Below are 21,272 nucleotides of genomic sequence, written 5' to 3'. Positions count from 1 at the left end.
TAATTAAATTAAATTTTTTATTAATTATTCAAAATAATTAAAAAAAACATCTCCCATTGTTTTTAGCTAAGAGTCAAAACTGGATTGGACCATTGAACCAAATAAAAATAAAGTTTAAGGATTAAGAGGTTTGTCCGTGGTTAAACTAAAATTTATAAAATATAAATATCAAACATCAAATAATAAGTTAATTTTTAAGTCAAATGACTATAAGGCATAAATAAAACTAGTCTTTATCTTATATTTAAATTCGAAATCTCATAACATATAAACGAAATTCATGAATATCATATCAAATAAACCTCATAAAAACTCTAATGAAAGTCTAGTTTAAGAGTTATGGTCCACAATTTTTAGTATAGAAGTCCTTTATTTTAATGTACGGCTCTATTTTTTATGGCTTTCCTTGGTCCCACATAAAACTTGCTTTCAAGTTTATTAATCTTTCATTTTCAATTAAAAAGTATATATCTTATTATCCAATAAGGACTTTTCAATTCAACGGTAATTCACATCCCGAGGCAACTAGGATAACTCACAGCCGTCCAATTTCCCGCCAACTTTTTCCCGCCAGCGCGAACAAATCACGCGCGAAACCAACCGATTTCTCCCGCGAAAACCCAAATCATACACAAATCTAGAAAACACTCACTCTCTCTCTCTCGCTCTCTCCCAACAATGGCGCCCAAGAACCATCTGAGAAGAAGAACCCAAGCTCCAAGCATCTCCGGCGATGAACAAGCTCGCATCAACGCCATAACTTGCGTTCGTTGCGGCTCCGGCGAGTCCCCGGCCGAGCTCCTCCTCTGTGACAACTGTGATCATGGCTTTCACCTCTTCTGCCTCTCTCCCATTCTCCCTCGCGTTCCCAAATCCTCCTGGTTTTGCCCTTCTTGCTCCTCCTCCTCCTCCCCTTCCAAAACCCCCAAGCGTAAATCTCCTCTCCTTCTCTCCATCTGTTCTCTCTCTTTTTCGCTTATCTTCTCATATTTCTTCTAATTGATTGCAGAGTTTCCTCTAATTCAAACCAAGATTGTGGATTTTTTCAAGATCCAGAGATCTTCAGATGAAAACCTAGGGTGTAAGAAGAGGAAGAAGAAGTTAGGTGGGTTAGTAATGGCTAAGAAGAAGAGAAGGCTCTTGCCTTTCAATCCCAGTGAAGACCAAGAGAGGAGATTGGAGCAAATGGCTTCTCTTGCTACTGCATTGACAGCAACTAGTTCAGTGTTCAGTGATGATCTCACTTACTGCCCTGCCATGGCTCCTCGTTCCGCTAACCAGCCTTCTCTCGAGCGTGAAGGAATGCAGGTATTCCTCGGCTTCATTTCTTAGCTTTTCAATGTTCAATGGCTGAAATCAATGAGATTTTTCTGACTGGTTTTTAGGTGATGTCTAAGGAGGACATTGAAGCATTGAATGCTTGCAAGAAGATGATGGAAAGGGGTGAATGCCCACCATTGCTTGTTATCTTTGATTCTAGAGAAGGGTTGGTATTATTGATTGATTGCATTCAATCCATGAATTTAACATTCTGATAATAAAAAGATGTTTGTTTGTTTGTTTGTTTGTTTGCAGGTTTACAGTTGAGGCTGATAGGTTCATCAAGGACTTAACAATAATTACTGAATACGTAGGTGATGTCGATTACTTGAAGAACAGAGAACACGATGATGGAGATAGCATGATGACACTACTGTCGGCTAGAGATTCATCGAAAAGTCTTGTTATATGTCCTGATAAGCGCAGCAACATTGCTCGGTTTATCAATGGCATTAATAATCATTCACTGTAAGCTCTATATCTCAATTTAGTTTCATCAATTGGGTTTGATTACATGATGAAAAATTTCTTTTTTTTTTTTCCCATTTCCTTTTGGCAGAGATGGGAAGAAGAAACAGAATGTTAAATGTGTGAGATTTGATGTGGATGGTGAGTGTAGAGTGTTGTTGATTGCAAGCAGAGATATTCGGAAAGGTGAGAGGTTGTATTATGACTACAATGGATATGAACAAGAGTATCCAACTCATCATTTTGTTTGAAGGTATATGTATCTCTTTTTGAATGAGTTCTAAAGAGATTGTATTTCCATTGTTTCCTTTTCTTCTTGAAGACTTGAAGGAAAGAAATGAGAGTTTTTTTCACAAAAAAAATCTCTTGATATTTCAGGAAGAGTGTACACAACTTTCCATTTGGTTTAAAGAAATTTTCTTTGAGTTGTGAAAGAGAGATTGATGTCCTTGTATTTGCTCTGTTGTTTCTGTTATGAAGTTTTGAAGGTAAGAAAGAGAATTATGTAAATCCAATTCATGGCATCTTTTTATTTTTGATATTTCATGTTAATCACTCATTATTATGTTTCATTGTTTTCTTGACTTTGGCATTATAATTATTTAAAACTTTGTTTATTATTTTGTGAAGAATTAGATAAATCTTAATATTTAAAAGAAAGTGAAAAATTATCCTGCCTTCTTATATATGTATATATGTATATATATCTTGATAGATGAACATTAATATACAAAGGTTCATAAAAATACTTTCCGGAATTCTTGCAAAATCAAGTGTAAAAGTTAATAAACAATTCTAAAATTGAGCAAAAAATTGCATCAATATATACTTAAATTAAAATTTCCAAATGACAGAGATAAGTCTTTTCAAATTTTTGTTTTAGGATAGACAAACAGGTGCTTTGAGATTCGATATTTTGTGATTTTGAGTATGTAAAATTTTAAAAATAATTTTATTTAAATTTTTTAAAAAGCAAGTTTAATTTATATCATAAATTAAAAATTCAATCAACTTTTGAGATTTCACCCGAAATAGTCTTTTTACCTTTGACGGTGCTTTTATGTGTGTGTATAATTGTATTATCGACGATGTCATATAAAGGTAGTAGTTAGATTTGCATTTAATGATTGCTATATATTCTTATGTAATACAAAACAGTAATTAACAGTGTCTGATGATGTAGCAACACATTAGCTAATAGTAAACTAGGGATGGGTATGGGTCAGGGAATCCCATCTTTTGCGGGGATCCACCTCGTTCGAGGGCAAGAACTCCTCAGTTTTTTCCCTCGAAGGGGCCAGCGATGGAAAATGCTCTCTTTTGTCCGAAATAAAATTATATTTATATAAATAATTACGTTTATACATTTATATAAATATATAAATAAGTAGTTGATTTTTAATTATTGTGCAATTCTTTATGCAGACATATTGACACAAGAATAATAAATTTAAAGAGATTGTATTTCCATTGTTTCCTTTTCTTTGAGTTGTGAAAGAGAGATTGATGTCCTTGTATTTGCTCTGTTGTTTCTGTTATGAAGTTTTGAAGGTAAGAATGAGAATTATGTAAATCCAATTCATGGCATCTTTTTATTCTTGATATTTCATGTTAATCACTCATTATTATGTTTCATTGTTTTCTTGACTTTGGAATTATAATTATTTAAAACTTTGTTTATTATTTTGTGAAGAATTAGATAAGTCTTAATATTTAAAAGAAAGTGAAAAATTATCCTGCCTTCTTATATTTGTATATATGTATATATATCTTGATAGATGAACATTAATATACAAGGTCCATAAAAATACTTTCCGATATTCTTGCAAAATCAAGTGTAAAAGTTAATAAACAATTCTAAAATTGAGCAAAAAATTGCATCAATATATACTAAAATTAAAATTTCCAAATGACAGAGAAAAGTCATTTCAAGTTTTTGTTTTAGGATAGACATACAGGTGCTTTGAGATTCGATATTTTGTGATTTTGAGTATGTAAAATTCTAAAAATAATTTTATTTATTTTTTTTTAAAAGGCAAGTTTAATTTATATCATAAATTAAAATTCAATCAACAGTCTTTTTACCTTTAACGGTGTTTTATGTGTGTATATATGTATTATCGATGATGTCATATAATGGTAATAGTTAGATTTGCATTAATTAACAGTGTCAAAAACTCAGTTTTTTTCCTCGAAGGGGATGGAAAGTGCTTTCCTCTGTCCAAAATAAAATTATATTTATATATTTATATAAATATATATAAATAAATAGTTGATTTTCAATTATTGTGCAATTATTTATTGAACGTATTGACACCAGAATAATAAATTTAAAACTAATAAATATCAAACTCATAAGTTATACAATTTTTTTTTATTTTTTAATTGTGTGGCTTACCCCTCCTTGATTACCAACTGGAACTAGGATTGGGAAGTGACTGGCGAGGTACTCTTGTCCCCACCTCGTCTCATGATCATTACAGTAGTAAACTCCACAAGCCACCCTTACAAATAGCAATTGTTATATCATAATCTAATGGCTACCATTAAAGGTCTATATATATATAACACCATTAGGTTTGGTTTAATTGTTACAAAGGTTTATCCTCTTATTCTCTTAAGCATGCGTTTGGATTGCGGAATTAGAATGAGAATGAGAATGAGAATGACAATAAAAATTGTGTTTGGTTGGAATAAAATTAATTGGGAATCTCAAAAGAGTAAGGGGAAAATATGGTAAAGTTACTATTTTGACTTTAGTGCTAATAAGATATTTTGTGAAATATTTTATATTTCTTATTTACTTAAATTATTATTGAATTTAATTAAATAATTTACTTCCATTATGATTAATTTTAATTAGTATAATTTATTATTATTATTATTATAAATAAATATTTGATGTATTATTTTTTTTAATAAAGATAAGATGAAACTACTCCATTTCAAAATAATTTAGATAGTATTATTCATTTTAATGATTATAATTAAATATTTATATTAAATAGTTATTATTATTATTATTATAAAATTAAAAAATGTTGAAGTAATTATGGAAAGAAGGCAAATATACCAAATCTCATCAATTATTCCTCATTACTTTCACATTTGGGGTAAAGAAAATCAGCCTTTATTTCCATAGGGCAGGATTCAATTATCATTCCTGTACTATCCAACAAGTGTTAGTATTAAAATTTGTGTAAATTCACATTTCTTAGTAATCATTATCCTCATCTAAATCTCCCTAAGTACTATTTTTTATCTGTCGTGTTCACAAAATTTTATAAAAAAAAATTAGTTATTTTTTTAAAATTACCCATAATTTATATCTTTACATTTCTCTCTCACATTTAATTCTAAAAATAAAAAATAAAAAATACTTCTTGATGGTAAAAAATTGACAGATAATACGAAAAAAAAACCAATGAATTAAGGACTAAATAAATAAATAAATAAAAATATTGATTAAAATTTTTTTTTGAAGAAAATAAATAAATAAGTTAATATTGGTATAGATCAACAAAGAAAAATAAATAAATAAAATGAAATCTGATCTTTAATTTGCGTTGTCGGTGTTGATTCCATTGCATTCGTTGCCCTAAAACAAGCTCTTCATCGTCCCAAGTTTCCGGCCATGGCGACGCCCTCGGAGCCGCAGGCCTACGCCGCCAACACAAAGGCCTTCTTCGAGAGGCTGGGCTCGTCCAACCCCATCTCCGACGCCGCCGACCGTCTCAGATTCTTCTCCGACCTCCTCCGTAGCCTCCTCAAGGCTGACCTCGTCGAGACCGGCCGCATTATCTGCTCCTTCGTCGTCAATCCAGCTCTCACCGTCGGTTCCTCTCGATCCCTCACTCTCTATCTTGTTCTGTTCTTCCGATTGATTCGGTGAATAGTGTAAAGCTTTGATCCCTCTAGAATCTATACAACACACTGCATGGTGGAGCAGTGGCGAGCGTGGCGGAGGTGTTGGCGGTGGCCTGCGCGAAGTCCGTCGCCGGGGATATAGAGTTGTTCACCGGGGAGACCGCCACGTCTTATCTCTCCGCTGCTAGAGTGAATGTGAGTGAAATTATCCCTTTCTTCTTTTTTTTTTCAAGAATTTGATTCTTTGTTTGGGTTTGTGTTGTTATTCGGCTTGATTTTTGTGTGTGCTGAATTTATGAATTTCTTGATTACCAATCTAGATGAGACAAAATTTGTAGGTTGATTGAATTGTGATGAAACCAAAATTATTTGCTTTTTTCATAGTGGAATTTGTGATTTAAATTGTTGATTGGATGAACAACTCAAAACATTAGGAGATTTTGTTTGGTTTATGAAGAACAAGAGAACAGCAAGCACTCAATGATCCCTTTTAAATGGTTGTCAAAGCATGACAGAGATAGAGAATAACAATTGAGGTTTAGATTTAAAAGCTGAGATGGAGTAAGGTTGTTGTTGTTGTTGTTTTTTTTTCAATGCCATCAGGAAGGAGAGAAAAACAATACAATTTGGAATACCTTGAATAATATGCCAAAGCAAGACAGAGATAAAGAATAACAATTAAGGTTTAGATTTATAGCTGAGATGGAGAAAGGTTGGTTTTTTTTGGTTTTCAGTGCCATCAGGATGAAGAGAAACAATACTATTTGGAATACCTTGAATAATATGCAGATGTGAAGAGAGCTTTTGCGCTGATGAAATGAAGAACTGGCTCTTGCACGTGGTGGTGTATTCAGGAGGGATGTTTTTGGTTGGGTGTACTGGGGTTTTTAGTGGGTATACAAAATCATAGTCAAAGTGCATAAAGGATAGAGTGTGGGGAATTTGTTCACAATTAGATGCGTATTATAACAATTGGTTGTTTGCAATAGCTTACCATGACATTTGTTTTCTGTGCTAAGTGATACTATAGACAATCCCAAAGCATAATGCTACATGGTAGTATAGAAGATGTCATGATGCATTGGTGCCAGACAAGGGAAAAATAAGGTGTTCAAAGTGAATAAATGATAGCAGAGTCTATAAAATTCTATTATAGTAAATAAGATCACTAGAAAATGCGACAAATGGAAATGTTGGTCATTGTCCGGTTTACCCAACATTTAGACTGTTTGATGTTTATCATTGATATGATAAGGGAGATTTTTACTGAAAATGTGACAATGCAATGTGACTTTTGAGTTAGTGAGTGTGCGTGTCTTCTTCCTATGCGAGCTACATTATATGGAATATATATAGCTTTCTCATCTATTGACACATTATAGTTGGCTGAGTTTTGGTTGAAAAAGGTGACTATAACAGCAAGTGTATAATTCAACACCAAGGACAATTTTTCCAAGTTCTGACATATGAATAATGATAAAGAACAATTTGAACCCTACTGAGAATAATTTAACATTTAAACCTAAATTTGATTTACATTTATCTTGATCAAGCTTGACTAGCTAGTTTACACCTTTTAATAACAATGGAACCATTAGTCTCTGTATGCAGTGTGTGCATACATGTCTTTGTAATGTTAAAATTGCACCTTAGTTTTTATTGTGATCTTGTGATCTGTATTAACTTCACTAAATGGAATTGTAATACAACTATCTTCAAGTTCTATTCCTCCAAACCTACCTCTGGGGTTGTAACTCTTTTTGTCCCTCATTTATCGTCAAACAACAGTGTACATATACCGATGTTTCAATCATCGATTCACAAAAAAAAATTGTGATTTTCAATATAGACTAAGATGCTTTGTGATATCCTGTTCAACATTTTAGTTTTTATTGAAAAGCTTTCTGTAAGCAGGAGGAGGTCGAGGTTGAGGGACGAGTACTGAGGAAAGGAAGAAGGGTGATCGTAACTGAAGTCAACTTGAGGATAAAGAAAACCGGACGCATGCTTTACACAAATCGTTCGACTTTCTACGTTATGCCTCTTGCCAAATTGTAAGTTTTATGCATTTAACTTGAGCAAGGAAGCCATTACCTTAATGTCAGGATCCTGCCATTTAGCATTGTACAAGTGAATATGATGTTTATAATTGAAGGACTATGATGCATCAGTTTGTGTTGTATTGTATTATCATATTCCTCAAAGGTTATATGTGTGAATAAATATTGAATAAATATATATATATATATATGAGAGCTCATCATGTAACGCCTTAAAGTTTCAGGTTGTGAGATCTAAATATGTCTACAGTCTCTATTGGATTAATATCCAACGGTTATGATTTATTTATAAATAATATTAAATAATGTCAAATATTGTTATACAGTAATTCTGTAAAGTTTTTTTATATAAATAATAATATTATATATCTTTAGTGAACACCGCATTTACATACATATGATTGTCTATATTGTGATTAAAAAAATTCATATTTTTTAAAATTATTATATAATCTTTAAAGGCAGGATAAAAATTTGGAAAGAAATGAAATATCAATTCTTCCATTCTATTTCCAGGGAAGATTTTAAAAAATATATATTATTATTTTGGTAAAGTTATTGATAAGCTTTGTTATCAACTTTCTCTCAGAATCATTTTCCATATTGAAAACATGTTTGCAGCCTTAAAAGCCATCACTTCGAAATACATTAAAAAAATATTAGTACATATCTAAATCCATCCATATATAAATCCATCCAAAAACATCCAATTAAATGCCTCCAACAACAAACAATCAATGCTTAGAAATATCTTCCACTTTAAAATACTAAACAAACAAACAAATAAAAAAAAAAAGGAAGGAAAAAAGAATCTTCCCAAGAAGCAAAGTCCTAACAACAAATTGGACTTGTTCTCTCTTTAAAATAACATATTCATTCTTTATGTGTTAAAAAACTTAAAACTAAATCAACATAAACTTCTCCTCTTCCTTCTCCCACCCAATCCATCTGCTTCATTTCCCTTCTTTCTAAGCTCTGGAACCACCTTTAATTCCACCCATCAATAAAATAAATAAATAAAATTAAATAAAAACACACACACACACACACACACACACACACACATATATATATATATATATAATAAAACAGTAAATAGAAAAAAAAAAAACAATGATAAAATGACTTAAAATAATCAATCTCAAAAGAAAACATTTCCATTGAAAAACAGATCCACAAACCTGATCCTGAGCTTCATCATCATCACAAACCGGTCGTTTCCTCCCTCGATTCCCCCCGCCGCCGTGATTCGCGTTTCCCAAGACTACCGTTTCCAAAGTCACCAAATTAAAAAAAAATCAAGAAAACGAAAACATAAAACGAGAAGGATAAGGATTAGGGTTAAGGGTTGGAACCTGGAAATGGATGATGGGAAACGGTATGGGAATCGGAGAAGGAGAAATCGGGGAAACGAGGCCAAGAAGAGCACGCGCATCGCTCGTGCTCCGGCGCGGTGAGGCCGAGAAGGCTACCAAGGACGAAGGAGTCTTCCATCCAATTGAGGAACGATGAGTGCATCTCCTCCGTCCATGGACTCCGGCTCATCGTTGATCGGACGGTGACTGCTCGTCTGGATCTCATCGCAAGCTTCATCTAACTCCATCCATCGCTATTTATATCAATGATTAATTAGTAATAAAATCTTATATATATTTTATAAAATATCATATCATATTTTATTATTATTATTATATAAATATAAATATAAATATAAATAAGGGTCAATGGTGGGTTGGAGTTGGAAATAAATATCAGGGGAAGGATGGCAGAGATATTTTGGGAAACAGGAGATAATGTGTATGTCATGTCATACCGTACAATTTTTTATTTTTTATACTCTCGTGCTTTACAAAGAAGTTCCCTCTTATTATTATTATTATTATTATTATTATTATTATTATTATTATTATTATTTCAATAAGAATAAAAACCCCAACAGCAATTTTGTTTTTGGAAAAATTAATTTTTAGTGCTGAAAGTTTCAAAACATCTCATATAGTTGTTTGATATTTGAATTTTTCAAATAGTCTTTCAGTTTTCACTTTGTTTATATTTTAGTCTGTGGGCCTCAACTATTTTTATATAGAATTTCAACTTTATCTTGCTTTTGGTGAGAAAGTTACCTTCAGAATATGTTAATTTTTTTTAGATATAGTACGAAAGTCAGTTTTTCTAAACGCTTACTTTTCAGTCATTCTACCATAAAAATAACTGACGTTGATCAAAATGTCTCTCAATTTTTTAAGCAGAAATACATAATATTAAATGGAAAGAAAAGATATTAAATATAAAAAACAAATATTAAGTGAAAACTTATATGGTTACACTTAAACACGCAATGTTAAATGAAAAAATATACTTATTAAGTGAGAAATACATGTAAGATAGAATATTCTAATGGAGTGAGGTGCAGAAAAGAAAAAAACTGAAAAAAAAGCACTCTCTAAGAAAATGAATTATAGGTCATAGATGAGTGTGGTGGGTCATTTTTGTCTTTTCCCTTAAACATCACTGTGTTATCAGTGGCGTGGAGTTAAAATGAATAGTAATGATAAAGGAAGAATTTTATGTGAATACTCAAAATATGAGGGTTTTTAGTGGATAACCAAACTTCAGAAGAACTATTTGTTCATTATAAATTTTTTAATTATAATATATATTTAAGAACCTATATCAACGAACGTCTATTTCGCCAGGATGTTTATTGGATTACCTTTTTTTTTTCTAAATCCTAACTCCATCTATCATTCTCAATCTTTCTCTTACTTTTTATTATATGCCGATGTTTATAGAAGTCCCCAGATATGCTTAGTATTATATTTAATAATCTATATATTAAAATTAAAAATGTATCATAAATATATTTAATAATTAACAATGATAATAATAATAATATATTTTAATAATTATGTAAAGAGAAAACTAAATAATTCCATGGATAATAAAAGGAGGAAAAATCTTATACATACAATTTGAATTTGAACATGTGATGTGGGAAATATATGGTTTTTTACTTCACTCATTTTTCCCCAAATTTTATATTTCTATTTTGAATGAAAAAAAAACTTTTTAAATTAGTTTAAATATTTTTTTTATTTTATAAAAACTTCCTAAGAGAACTATTTTGTAAAAAATAACCATGGACTGTTAAAGGGCTTATAAAATGATTTAATTTTAAAACAACTTTATGTTTATTAAACCTAATTTAATCCTAAGATAAAAGTTAAAAAAATTTAAAACCTTCTGAGTGTCTTAAGAATTTGACATCTAAAGGTTGTTCAAATAATAAATGTGAAATAAAGATTAAAAAATGAATAAATACAATAGAAAAATATTTTCCCATGACATTGACTAACTTTTACTTTCAATGTTACAAAAATCTCAAACAGTATAAGAGCATATGTAGATGGAATGGACTACGCATTTCATGTGGTCCTCAAACACTTTAATTACTTTTTAAATTGCATGGATATACACAACACTCAAGCTTTAATCATTTATATATATATATATATATAATTACATGCGTAAATTTCAAAATCTATATATATATATACACGTTGATCATGACAGTTGAATTCAAATTCAATAGTATTCATCATTGCATAAACAATAATATTTTTGTACATGGTTAAACAAAATATGATTATACTAATAAATAGTAGTACTGTAAAAAATAGGATACAAAGTATTTTAATATGAACCGTCAGATCGTGATCGTAATAATAATTGAATCAATCACAATCACTGCACTCGATTTCTACTAAACCTACAATAATTTTCAAAAAAAAACCAAAACACACTCAATTACCCATTCATGAACTAAGTACATCTCATTTGCATGGTTGATGCAACGATTCATCAGCCAGTTTCTTCCTATCTCTCTCTTGCTCATTCTCTCCTTTACTTTTATGTATCTACGAAAATCAACGGATAACATTTACCCATATAGATATTTACTTTTAACCCATCAATTTTTGAAGTAAGCTATTGAGATTTATAAATGATTCAAATCTTTGTCATTTGAACAAAACCGGTTGATAATTGTTACATATTATTAATATAAATGAGAAGGTGGTTAGATTTTAATTAAATAATTCCTTGTATATTTTTTTTATTAAAAAAAAAAGCATAATAACTAACATATATATCTAAGTAAAATAATATTCATTAATGTATCCCAAGATTTCCAACCTTATTTGCTTATACATCCATGAAATAAAAATCAACTTTAAAAGTCTTATAAAAGAACAACTTTTAATAAAATTTAGTTGATTTGTAATCATAAAGGTATCATAGGAAATGACAACAGTTAATAGGAGTTTACAAACAAATATATTTATTTTCAATTTTTAATTAACAATTATCTCTTTCTGTGAGGTGTACTTGCAAAACAACATAACTTTTTTTGTGATAAAAATAATAATTAATCATCAAATGATCACCACCTACTCCTCACCACCAACCACCAGACCTTTTTCTTTGAGAAATTTAGAAGTCCTTTAGAAATTTTGACACCTATTTCAAAATACCTTATGATATTAACGTCAAAGCAGATATTTATTTTTTTTTATTTAATGATTAAAATGAATATTGATATAATCAAAACAACAAATAATTTCTTAGCCTATTAACACTAAAATCTTCGGTAAAAAATGTTTATGTTTTTATTAAAAAAGACATTAATTCATATAAAGTGTGGACATAAATGTGCTAAAGTATTTACTTTAAGACATGTGCATACCCTGATATGATTTGTTCACATTCGTCAATATATATATATAGTCAAGAGATATAAACATACACTATATATATATATAATTAAATTAACCAATGCAACTCAATTTGAGATGAAAAAAACCTACCTGTACAAACTTAATTCAAAATTTTATTAGTCCAACTTTATCCCAACTATATCCCAACTTTATTCTAGAAAGACCTAAGATTATATGAAGGCAAGAGACAGTATATTTCAAGGATTATTATTATTATTATTATTATTATTAATAACAAGAACCACTCACCAAAGATAAGGTTGCACCATTTTATTTTTATTTATTTATTTATTTATTTATTTATTATAAGGTTTGTTGCCGAGAGACAAAAGAAGAAGCTTTTCATTGTTTTGTTGTTTTTCACTTTTTTTTCTAACAACTTTGCAGGGGATATAAAAAGTTCCAAAAAGAAAAGGCCTGAAAAAGTGGCTTTCAAGGATTATCCAACCATTTTGATAAAGTTTGAGAAAATTTAATTAGTTAATATGAAAATCTTTTTTTTTTTTTCTTTTTTCTCTGGATCAGCACTGAACTTGATCAACCGTTCGATTGGAGCAAACAAGCACCCTCATTGGTCTAATCCAGCCTCACTCAAACAGGTAGCAAATAAAAAGGATGCATTTGCTCTCTACTTGCTGATTCCCTGTGAGAATAACACTAGTGTTACCCGGTATTTGGCCGGAGGAGGCTCTGGTATCTAAGTCAAGCAAAAAAAATTTCTATGGATCAACATAGTTAATTTTAGACCAACGACTAAGTGATCTATTGATAGATAGATTTTTGTGAGTTTAAATCACAAGTGAGAATACATTTTCTGTGAGTATGAGTAATGTTTATGTGCAAATGGTACCAATGTCCATGTACACGTGGCTCCATCTTTACTTGCTCCACTGAGGTTTGTATATGTTTTTGTCTTTCTTAACGGTCTGTTTGCATGTCTCAGCAAAATAATAATAATTTTAGTAAAAAATTTTCTTTTTTTTATATTTAAAACTATAAAGTTCTTCCATGAGTTTTTTTTTCTTGTGTGATTAGTATCTTTGCCTTTTATAGCCTCTTAACTAAATTCTATTTGGCTAATTAGGGTTTGTCATCTCCGAGAGAGTCCTATCATTCTATTTAATCTCTTTTGCTAAATAAATATGTATTCACATTTGTTGTGTATGGTTATTTTTCCAGTATCGTAGTTAATACAACAATAATAAAAGCCTTAGTCCGAGTAATTTGAGGTGACTCTTTCTCTCTCATGTTGTTCTATATATCATTATTAATATTTATTTTATTAAATATCTATTTATTTATTTATTTATAAAATGTGAACAAACCACATTAGAAACATGCACACGTGTGAAATTACTCTCACAATATACATGTGCTTTCATTCTGTGTGAGCTGAAATTTAAATAATATTTTTTTAACAGGTTATGAATAACTTTACATAAAAGACTTAGTGTTCATAAACCAAAAAATTGTCAATTATTATTAAATATTTGTCAGTAATAAATATTCATCCTATAAACCCATAAGGTTTTCATAGAGAACATAGATCATATTAATTAACCTGTGGTATTAGATATTTAGAAAAATATAGAAGATAAAAATAAGATTGGCAAACCAAATTCTTAATTAATATTATTAACTTTATAAATCCTTGATTTTGGCTCGAAAAAAAATAAAATACCACTCTTTTATTATAAAAGTGTAGTGTTGGTGCTAAGATAAAATTGAGCGGACAACTTATATATTTCACTTGTTAAATAGGGTCTATGGTCAGTCTATGACCGCTACATCCTTGGGGTGATCACATAGTTTCTATGGAGCGGAGAGGATGAGATCAATCCATGGATTTTCTTTTTTGTCACATTTCACTCAAAAAGTTGAAAGGAGATAATACATCAAGCTATTCACAAAGGCCAACTTGATCCTCTTCCCCACCAACTAAAACTATCATCCATGTATGATCCATACTAGATCTGACCAACTATTCATCCTACCTCCTTGATGTTCTTGACATCCCATCTTTTTCTCAGTAGGATTTTTCTGTACATGGTTTCATTTTTTTGTAAAATTTTCATATGTCAATAATAAATACAATTATATCAACAGTTAGAATAAAAAATAGGCCTATTAGTGCCAAATCGCTCAGATAAAAAAATTATTTTAAAAACAAAATTTGAGATAGAAACCTTAAAATCCACACAAATTAAGAACATATGTTGTGTTTATTGAGATTGTTGTCCATGTCTTTTTGATTTCAGTGAAAATGGCGGCACTTGTTGCCTGTGTAGGAAAAACGTGTTCAAGGAGGCTGTTTCATAATCACACACAGGTCAAAGTAAAGAGCACTCTAAACAATAAAAAGTTCCTGTTATTAACCAATAAGACGATGACACATCAGAGTTTTACCACACTTAACGACATCCCTAATGTCTCACTAATTACAATCAAATCATTAACTGCCACGTCAACAGTAACGCTCAACTCTCGAGAAACTTCACACGAACAAACTGCGTGGTTTTCAACTTTGCTGACGTTTTTACCTCGTTGTCAGTGCCCCTTTAGGCCCGAAACCCGACAACCGAGGCCCTTCTAGAAACCTTCAGCACCGCTTTTGTTCCCCTTCACCGAGTTATCCTCACACTAATCCCAATTTCATTTCTAAGTAATCCAATTCCAATGCCGCCATCTCCGCCTGAACCGGTGATGGCAGTGGCGGCGCCGCCGACCACCATGGTAGCCCTTGAGAATTCGAAGCCAATTCCAACATTAGCTATTGCAATTCCAGTGGTAACGGTGGCGGTGGCACCACCAACAGCGATTGCAATGATTCCGATGACACCTCCTCCGCCTGAGGGGATGGTCACAGTGGCAGTGGCGGCACAGGAGACGACCACAGTGATTGAGAAATCAACGCCAGCACTTCCAGAGAGGCAGAGACTGACGCCGTTCCTTTTAAAGACCTACCAGCTTGTGGATGATCCGGCCTTCAATGATGTGATCTCATGGAACACTGAGGGCTCAGCCTTCGTCGTTCGGCGCCCGGTCGAGTTTGCTCGTGATCTCCTCCCTAAATTTTTCAAGCATTGCAACTTTTCCAGTTTCATTCGCCAGCTCAACACCTATGTGAGTTTTTGATCCTATTCTTTCAACTTTTCTTCAAATTTTTTAGGGGTTTCTATTATTTTTGGTGGGATTACAGGGATTCAGGAAGGTCACGGCAAATCAGTGGGAGTTTGCCCATGAGTCATTCCGGCGAGGTGAGAAACAGCTCCTCTATGACATCCATCGCCACAAGGTTTCTAACTCGATGGCAGCGGCAACACCACCCGTGGCGGCTGTTCCATTGGCGGCACTGCCATCACCTACAAACTCCAGTGAGGAGCAAGCTATGTCATCAAGCTCGTCGGCAGTGACTGTGGCTGATCTATTGAGCGAGAATGAGAGGCTCCGTTTTGAAAACGGGCAACTCTCGCGTGAGCTATTGGAGATTAAGTCCCTCTACAACAATATCCTTAATATAATGTCAAACTATACAGCCAAAAATACTGTAGCTGTGACAGCACCTGGCAAGGTGCCGCTGGAACCCATGCCGGCACAGCCGGAGCATAGCCATAGGCTCTTTGGAGTCTTGATCGGAGAAAAGCGGATCCGGAGCAATGAGGCCGAGGATCCGAATAAGGAGGTCAAGCGACGCCTATCGGATTCAGATCCGCCGGCACAGCCGGAGCATAGCCATAGGCTCTTTGGAGTCTTGATCGGAGAAAAGCAGATCCGGAGCAATGAGGCAGAGGATCCGAATGAGGAGGTCAAGCGACGTCTATCGGATTCAGATCCGATAGATGGGCAGGATCCGCTGAACTGGATGTTGTGTTGCCCTCCGCCAGCAAACCAGTGAGTCTAATGGAGGATGCACGTGACGCCTTTGGTCACGTGATTATTTCTTATTCCGTTGTATTTTTAATTGTTTTTTTTTCCCCTTAATGGCCATGTAAATGTTCTAGTAAAACAATGTAAGTGAACTTCCTAGCGATGGTAAAGAATGACTAAATGAAATAAGTATTAGAACTTGAATCAATTCTGGGTTTGTAAGTGCACGTCATAAGATAAAACTGGTCATATGTTTTATTTATCAAAGGAAATCATATGAGACAGTAAATAATATCACAGCAGTAGCAAAATCCACTGGTTCTAAATGAAAGTATTTTCGGGCTTACAACAATTTCTCTTGATGATTGTTGGGGAGTAGTATCACTCTCCTTCACTGAGGATCGGAACGATGAGAGGCTTCATTTGAGCAAGGTAGACGATTGCCCACCTGATGATTAGTAATGCAAATATGTTAACAGATAATAGGATGTCTTTCACGAGCAAAGGTATAGATTAACAAACATTACAGTTAATACTAAATGCGAAGCATTTAGCCTTCTTCGATTAAAATTCAAGGTGATTTAGATCAATGTGCCAGCAATGGTTAAATAGGTTCATTAAGTATTCAAATATGACCAAGAAAGGATGATCCTGAATACTATGAAAACAATTGTAATATAGCTGATTAATCACATAAGGCACTAGAAAAGAAGCCTAATATTGGTTACAGATACTAAATACAATCTTAATAGGGGTAGATGATGGCATATCAACCACCAAAATCACTCCAAAAGACCATTGTTAGCATGTAACTTGATCAAACTTCCAACCTTAATGAAAGAGTCTATCGGAAGACTTTTACACATCTATTTGTAAGTATAACTTAACTGGCACCATAGCATCATCATGGGTTCTGCTTCCTAAAATTATATCAACGTTAGGATTAGTTGCCTTCATATCTTGTGTATCTCTAAGTTTAGCATGAAACCAAATACGCAAGGCATAATTGGTACCTAAGCAAGATCTGTTATTATCAGGAACTTATGGATGAGTGCAATTGTCAATGGCATATCGGCCAGTAAAAAAACTGTTTTTCCCTGTGCATGAAATGGCCCATTATCTTCTACAACCTAGCTGACATAAACATAAAAGGCAGACAGGTTTTGAGACCCAGGCTAAAGCAAAAGGCTTAATAAACTAAAATCTATCAGGGCTTGTGTGATCTCATATGACAAAACTGTATGATATTCAGCTAGAACACACCCTTCAATGGGAGAAATTCAAGGTATAGAGGGTTTCACAAAATAAGTTAGGAGTTACAAAGGTGTTTCATCCGAAATTAGAAATAAGACATCGAAATTCAAGGTATAGGAGGCTCGCTGATAATAACTTGAATCACCACCTTCTATCAGGGAAAGCACAAATATAGTTATGAGCATTGTTCAGCAGTTCTTTTCATATCCTAACTGGTACAATACTTTGTGTTTTACTACAGCTACTAAATGTGCTCTTAAATTTTAGCAGTAATACACCCAGTTATCTAAGCAATTGAATTGTTACTTTCACATGATATTAGCTACAAATTGTTTAGCATATATCAAGGAGGAAGAAGTGCTTCATGCTACATAACATTCAAGTACAGAATATCATTTATACAATCATGAAAGAAACATATGAGAAGAAAGATATCCAATAATGGTGTCGGAATTAATTAAACACAATTAGTAAATAAATTCTAATAAAAAACCAATTGGAATTAAAGACTTACATCAACCAACAACAAATGGTGGCCGTAATAACCAATGTTAAATGAAGCCTGCACCAACCAATTGCATCCTTGTGTCAGAAGATATGCTCAGATAGCAAAATAAAATTAAAGAAAATTACCAGTAAAAAAAATAGAAAAACATAGGCCCGCAACAAATGAAAGATAGCAATCCAAATCTTTTGATTAATCAAATTAAAACTAATAATCAAAGGTAAAACATGTTTTTTTAACAATTAGCCTTTTAATTGATAAAGATGCTTTTAAAAATCACAAATAATCAGAACAACACTGGACAGAGTAACAGAATGTTGGTTAGAATCAATGAAATTTTTGTTATAACAAGTGCAGAAATTAAAATGGAGCTGAAACAAAAAGAAAAAAAAATAATAACTTTTCCGGAGCAATTCACCAAATTCGTGAAACAATTGGCTTTGATCTATAGGAAGTCACAAATCTGGATCTCAGCCCCTCCAAATAAACCCACTCAGGTCTCATACAACAAGTTTAAACGCAACCTTAGTGAACATCCTATGATAAAGATCATAAAGACAAAAAGAAAGTGATTTATCCCACCATCACTTCCATACATCAAAACTTAGCAATCTTCTCTCCCAGATTCCTTAAGCATCATAATAGTCATATGATGACATCAATCAGGTATTATCCACATCGATCTAAACTCAGAATTTACACTAAACGCCAACACAAATTACTCTAAATTATCCAGAAAGACGTCATCTTTATGTTCTATTCAATCTTTCAAATTCATATTTCTCCCAATTTTAAGTCCAAAATAACAATCACATAGAGAAAGAGACAAAAAAACCATCGATTGATCTAAAGGATCATCAGAAAAGCCTCAAATCTCAGAAACCACAAAACAAATCAACAACCAGACAAAACTATCAAAAGCACAACGCAATTAGCATAAAATAAGCAACGATTAAGCATCTGAGGATGATCCAAAGCAAAAGATGAACCAAATTGGGAAAAAGTAAAAGGGGAACGACTAGAGAACATACAAATTGGTGGAAGGGCCGCGGCTGAAGCAGAGGCGGACGAGAATGGAGGCGAGGACGCCGGTGAGAAGGAAGATCAGCGTTATCACCAGGAAACCCATGGCGATTCCGATCTAGGGATCGCACAGCGCAGTGCAAGGCCTTGGAGATGATGGATCGAGAATCCGATGGGTCATCCCAAATGGCTACAAAAAGAAGATTACTTTTGCCTATTTGCATTTTACTCCCTTGATTTATTTTTTTTTAGGCAAATGTGATAAGAGCCATGAACATTAGTGGGTAAATTTTTTTTCCTATGATACTTAACTTTGGCTCATTTTCACTTTGATCATCAAACTTCAATTTGTATCAATTTAGTCATTTAACTGTAATTTTATTTCAACTGGTAATAAATTAAAGATTTCAATCCCCAATTAATTACATGACTATTTAAAAATCTAAGTTAGTCCTCCCATTGACACATTATTAAGTCTATTAGAGGTGTCCACATCATCGAAAAAGAACCACATCATTCATTTAGAGATTGAAATCTCTTAATTTACTACCAAGTGAAATGAAATTAAAATTGAGTGATCAAATTGATACAAATTGAAGTTCAGTGATCAAAATGAAAGTGAGTCAAAGTTTAGTGACTTACTAAAAAATTTACACGAACATTAGTAGGAAATTAAACATCTAACCCGTTCATCTTTACGAGTGATGTGAGGTTTGTGTTGCAAGTCCTCACCCACGACGAGGTCTAAATTTTTTGAATGCCCTACATTAATTTTTTTTTTTGCAACGTGATCAATATCACTGAGTTATAAATTTTTTTTTAGTTAAAAAGTGATGTTCTATGATTTTTTTTCATTTACTTGTTTACTACTTATCAAAATGTTTAAATATTATAATTATTTTTTATATTTTTAGATTTATTAAAAATTTAGTCTCGTGGTAGTGGCCTCATTACATATGGCTTAGTTTATAATATTCCAACTCTCCTGTCGAGTGGTGAAAAATGTGTGGATGAATTATCATTGTGGATGCTCTTTATTATTTTATGTGCTTATCTTGTCACATTTGAAAATCTAATACATGGAGTTATATAAAATAAAGAAACTTCAAAAATTAATTTTATATTTTTATATGCATTACAGCATTATCTTAATTTTTTTAGTTACATGGGAAAAATAGCCATAAAAATATTTTTTTTTGTTTAAATGCAAAAGTTATAAAATATATTTTGTTAAATAAATTATTAAAAGTGCATAGAAATTTATGAGGGTGACATGGAGGCTGAATATTGGTAAATATATAAATAGGTCAATTGGTAAAACTGGTAAATGAGTGATAAAAAAAAATTTAAGCAATAAAATAACTTTAAAAATACGAACAATGAACAGTTTAATAATTTAGCCATATTTTATACTTGCTTGTGAAACATAAACAACAACAACAATGACACAAACACACAGATATATATATAGAGGGACAATTAATAAAATTGGTAAATGAATTATAAAAATAAAAAGAATAAGCAGTAAAATTAATTTAAAATACGAAAAAATATATAATTTTAAAATTTAGCCATACTTTATACATTAATACATGCTTGTGAAATATAAACAACAATATATATAAGCGCCTGGATGGCTCAAAAGTGGACAACAATAATAATTTCATTTAAACAAATTTTATCTCAAAATAATATTTAAAAATGAATCAAATATAATTTTTTAATTTTTTTTATCTGTTATACTTATATATATTTCATTTCATTATATTTGATATATATTGTCTCTAGTTGGGGGACAGAGGTGCAAGTGAAAAGAACAGTGAGTTAGATGAGTTTACCACTAATTAATATTAATTATAATGAATTTTTTTAAATATTTTAAATTGAATTCAATATCCATTAATATGAATATTTTAGAAATTAATTATAAGGAAAATTGGTGGGGTAATTGTTACATAAGTGTTTGGATTCAAAAGTAGAAGAAAAAGTAAGGAAAGGGAAGGGGAGAGAAAGTAAAGGAAAGGAAAGAGAATGTTGAACTCATGTTTAAATAAACAAATTTTATGGAGGGAAAAAAATGATAGTTTTTTTATCAACCTGTTTGGTTAAAGATGGGAAGAGAAGAGAAGAGAA

At 31.9% G+C, this 21,272-nt stretch overlaps 6 protein-coding genes across 7 annotated transcripts; 4 read left to right on the top strand and 2 right to left on the bottom strand.

Annotated features, from left to right (window-relative positions):
- Window positions 1-652: 652 nt before the first annotated feature.
- On the top strand, window positions 653-2,282 carry LOC120272408 (histone-lysine N-methyltransferase ATXR6). The gene is made up of 5 exons (XM_039279232.1): window positions 653-931; window positions 1,010-1,308; window positions 1,386-1,486; window positions 1,576-1,788; window positions 1,880-2,282. Exons 1-5 carry the CDS (start codon window positions 679-681, stop codon window positions 2,037-2,039), a joined length of 1,026 nt encoding a protein of 341 aa, XP_039135166.1. The 5' UTR covers window positions 653-678; the 3' UTR covers window positions 2,040-2,282.
- Window positions 2,283-5,344: 3,062 nt separating this feature from the next.
- On the top strand, window positions 5,345-7,866 carry LOC120271930 (acyl-coenzyme A thioesterase 13-like). Its single transcript, XM_039278611.1, has 3 exons — window positions 5,345-5,620; window positions 5,707-5,850; window positions 7,570-7,866. Exons 1-3 carry the CDS (start codon window positions 5,423-5,425, stop codon window positions 7,711-7,713), a joined length of 486 nt encoding a protein of 161 aa, XP_039134545.1. The 5' UTR covers window positions 5,345-5,422; the 3' UTR covers window positions 7,714-7,866.
- Window positions 7,867-8,410: 544 nt separating this feature from the next.
- LOC120272459 lies at window positions 8,411-9,362 on the bottom strand. 2 transcript variants are annotated; one of them, XM_039279284.1, is made up of 3 exons: window positions 9,071-9,362; window positions 8,897-8,979; window positions 8,411-8,690 (listed from the first exon to the last, which is right to left on the bottom strand). In XM_039279284.1, the coding sequence occupies exons 1-3, from the start codon at window positions 9,306-9,308 to the stop codon at window positions 8,589-8,591; spliced, it is 423 nt and encodes a 140-aa protein (XP_039135218.1). In that variant the 5' UTR covers window positions 9,309-9,362; the 3' UTR covers window positions 8,411-8,588. The 2 variants fall into 2 exon arrangements, with proteins under 2 accessions (XP_039135218.1, XP_039135219.1); XM_039279285.1 differs by having other exon boundaries at window positions 8,411-8,700; window positions 9,071-9,356.
- A 5,497-nt stretch (window positions 9,363-14,859) lies between these two features.
- LOC120271460 (heat stress transcription factor B-2b-like) lies at window positions 14,860-15,663 on the top strand. Its single transcript, XM_039278139.1, has one exon. It carries the CDS (start codon window positions 15,167-15,169, stop codon window positions 15,623-15,625), a length of 459 nt encoding a protein of 152 aa, XP_039134073.1. The 5' UTR covers window positions 14,860-15,166; the 3' UTR covers window positions 15,626-15,663.
- On the top strand, window positions 15,660-16,459 carry LOC120272240 (heat stress transcription factor B-2b-like; the record flags this gene model as incomplete). The annotated part of the gene is made up of 1 exon (XM_039279004.1): window positions 15,660-16,459. A coding segment is annotated over one exon (726 nt), but the record flags the coding sequence as incomplete, so codon positions are not given.
- Window positions 16,460-16,589: 130 nt separating this feature from the next.
- On the bottom strand, window positions 16,590-19,323 carry LOC120271462 (V-type proton ATPase subunit e1-like). The gene is made up of 3 exons (XM_039278140.1): window positions 19,148-19,323; window positions 18,126-18,173; window positions 16,590-16,805 (listed from the first exon to the last, which is right to left on the bottom strand). The coding sequence occupies exons 1-3, from the start codon at window positions 19,243-19,245 to the stop codon at window positions 16,739-16,741; spliced, it is 213 nt and encodes a 70-aa protein (XP_039134074.1). The 5' UTR covers window positions 19,246-19,323; the 3' UTR covers window positions 16,590-16,738.
- Between the last annotated feature and the right edge of the window lie 1,949 nt (window positions 19,324-21,272).

The sequence above is a fragment of the Dioscorea cayenensis genome, chromosome 11 (genome assembly GCF_009730915.1).
Source record: "Dioscorea cayenensis subsp. rotundata cultivar TDr96_F1 chromosome 11, TDr96_F1_v2_PseudoChromosome.rev07_lg8_w22 25.fasta, whole genome shotgun sequence".
Classification (NCBI taxonomy): domain Eukaryota; kingdom Viridiplantae; phylum Streptophyta; class Magnoliopsida; order Dioscoreales; family Dioscoreaceae; genus Dioscorea; species Dioscorea cayenensis.
The sequence above is the reverse complement of the archived record's forward strand: the minus strand, read 5'-3'. Positions and strand labels throughout refer to the sequence as shown.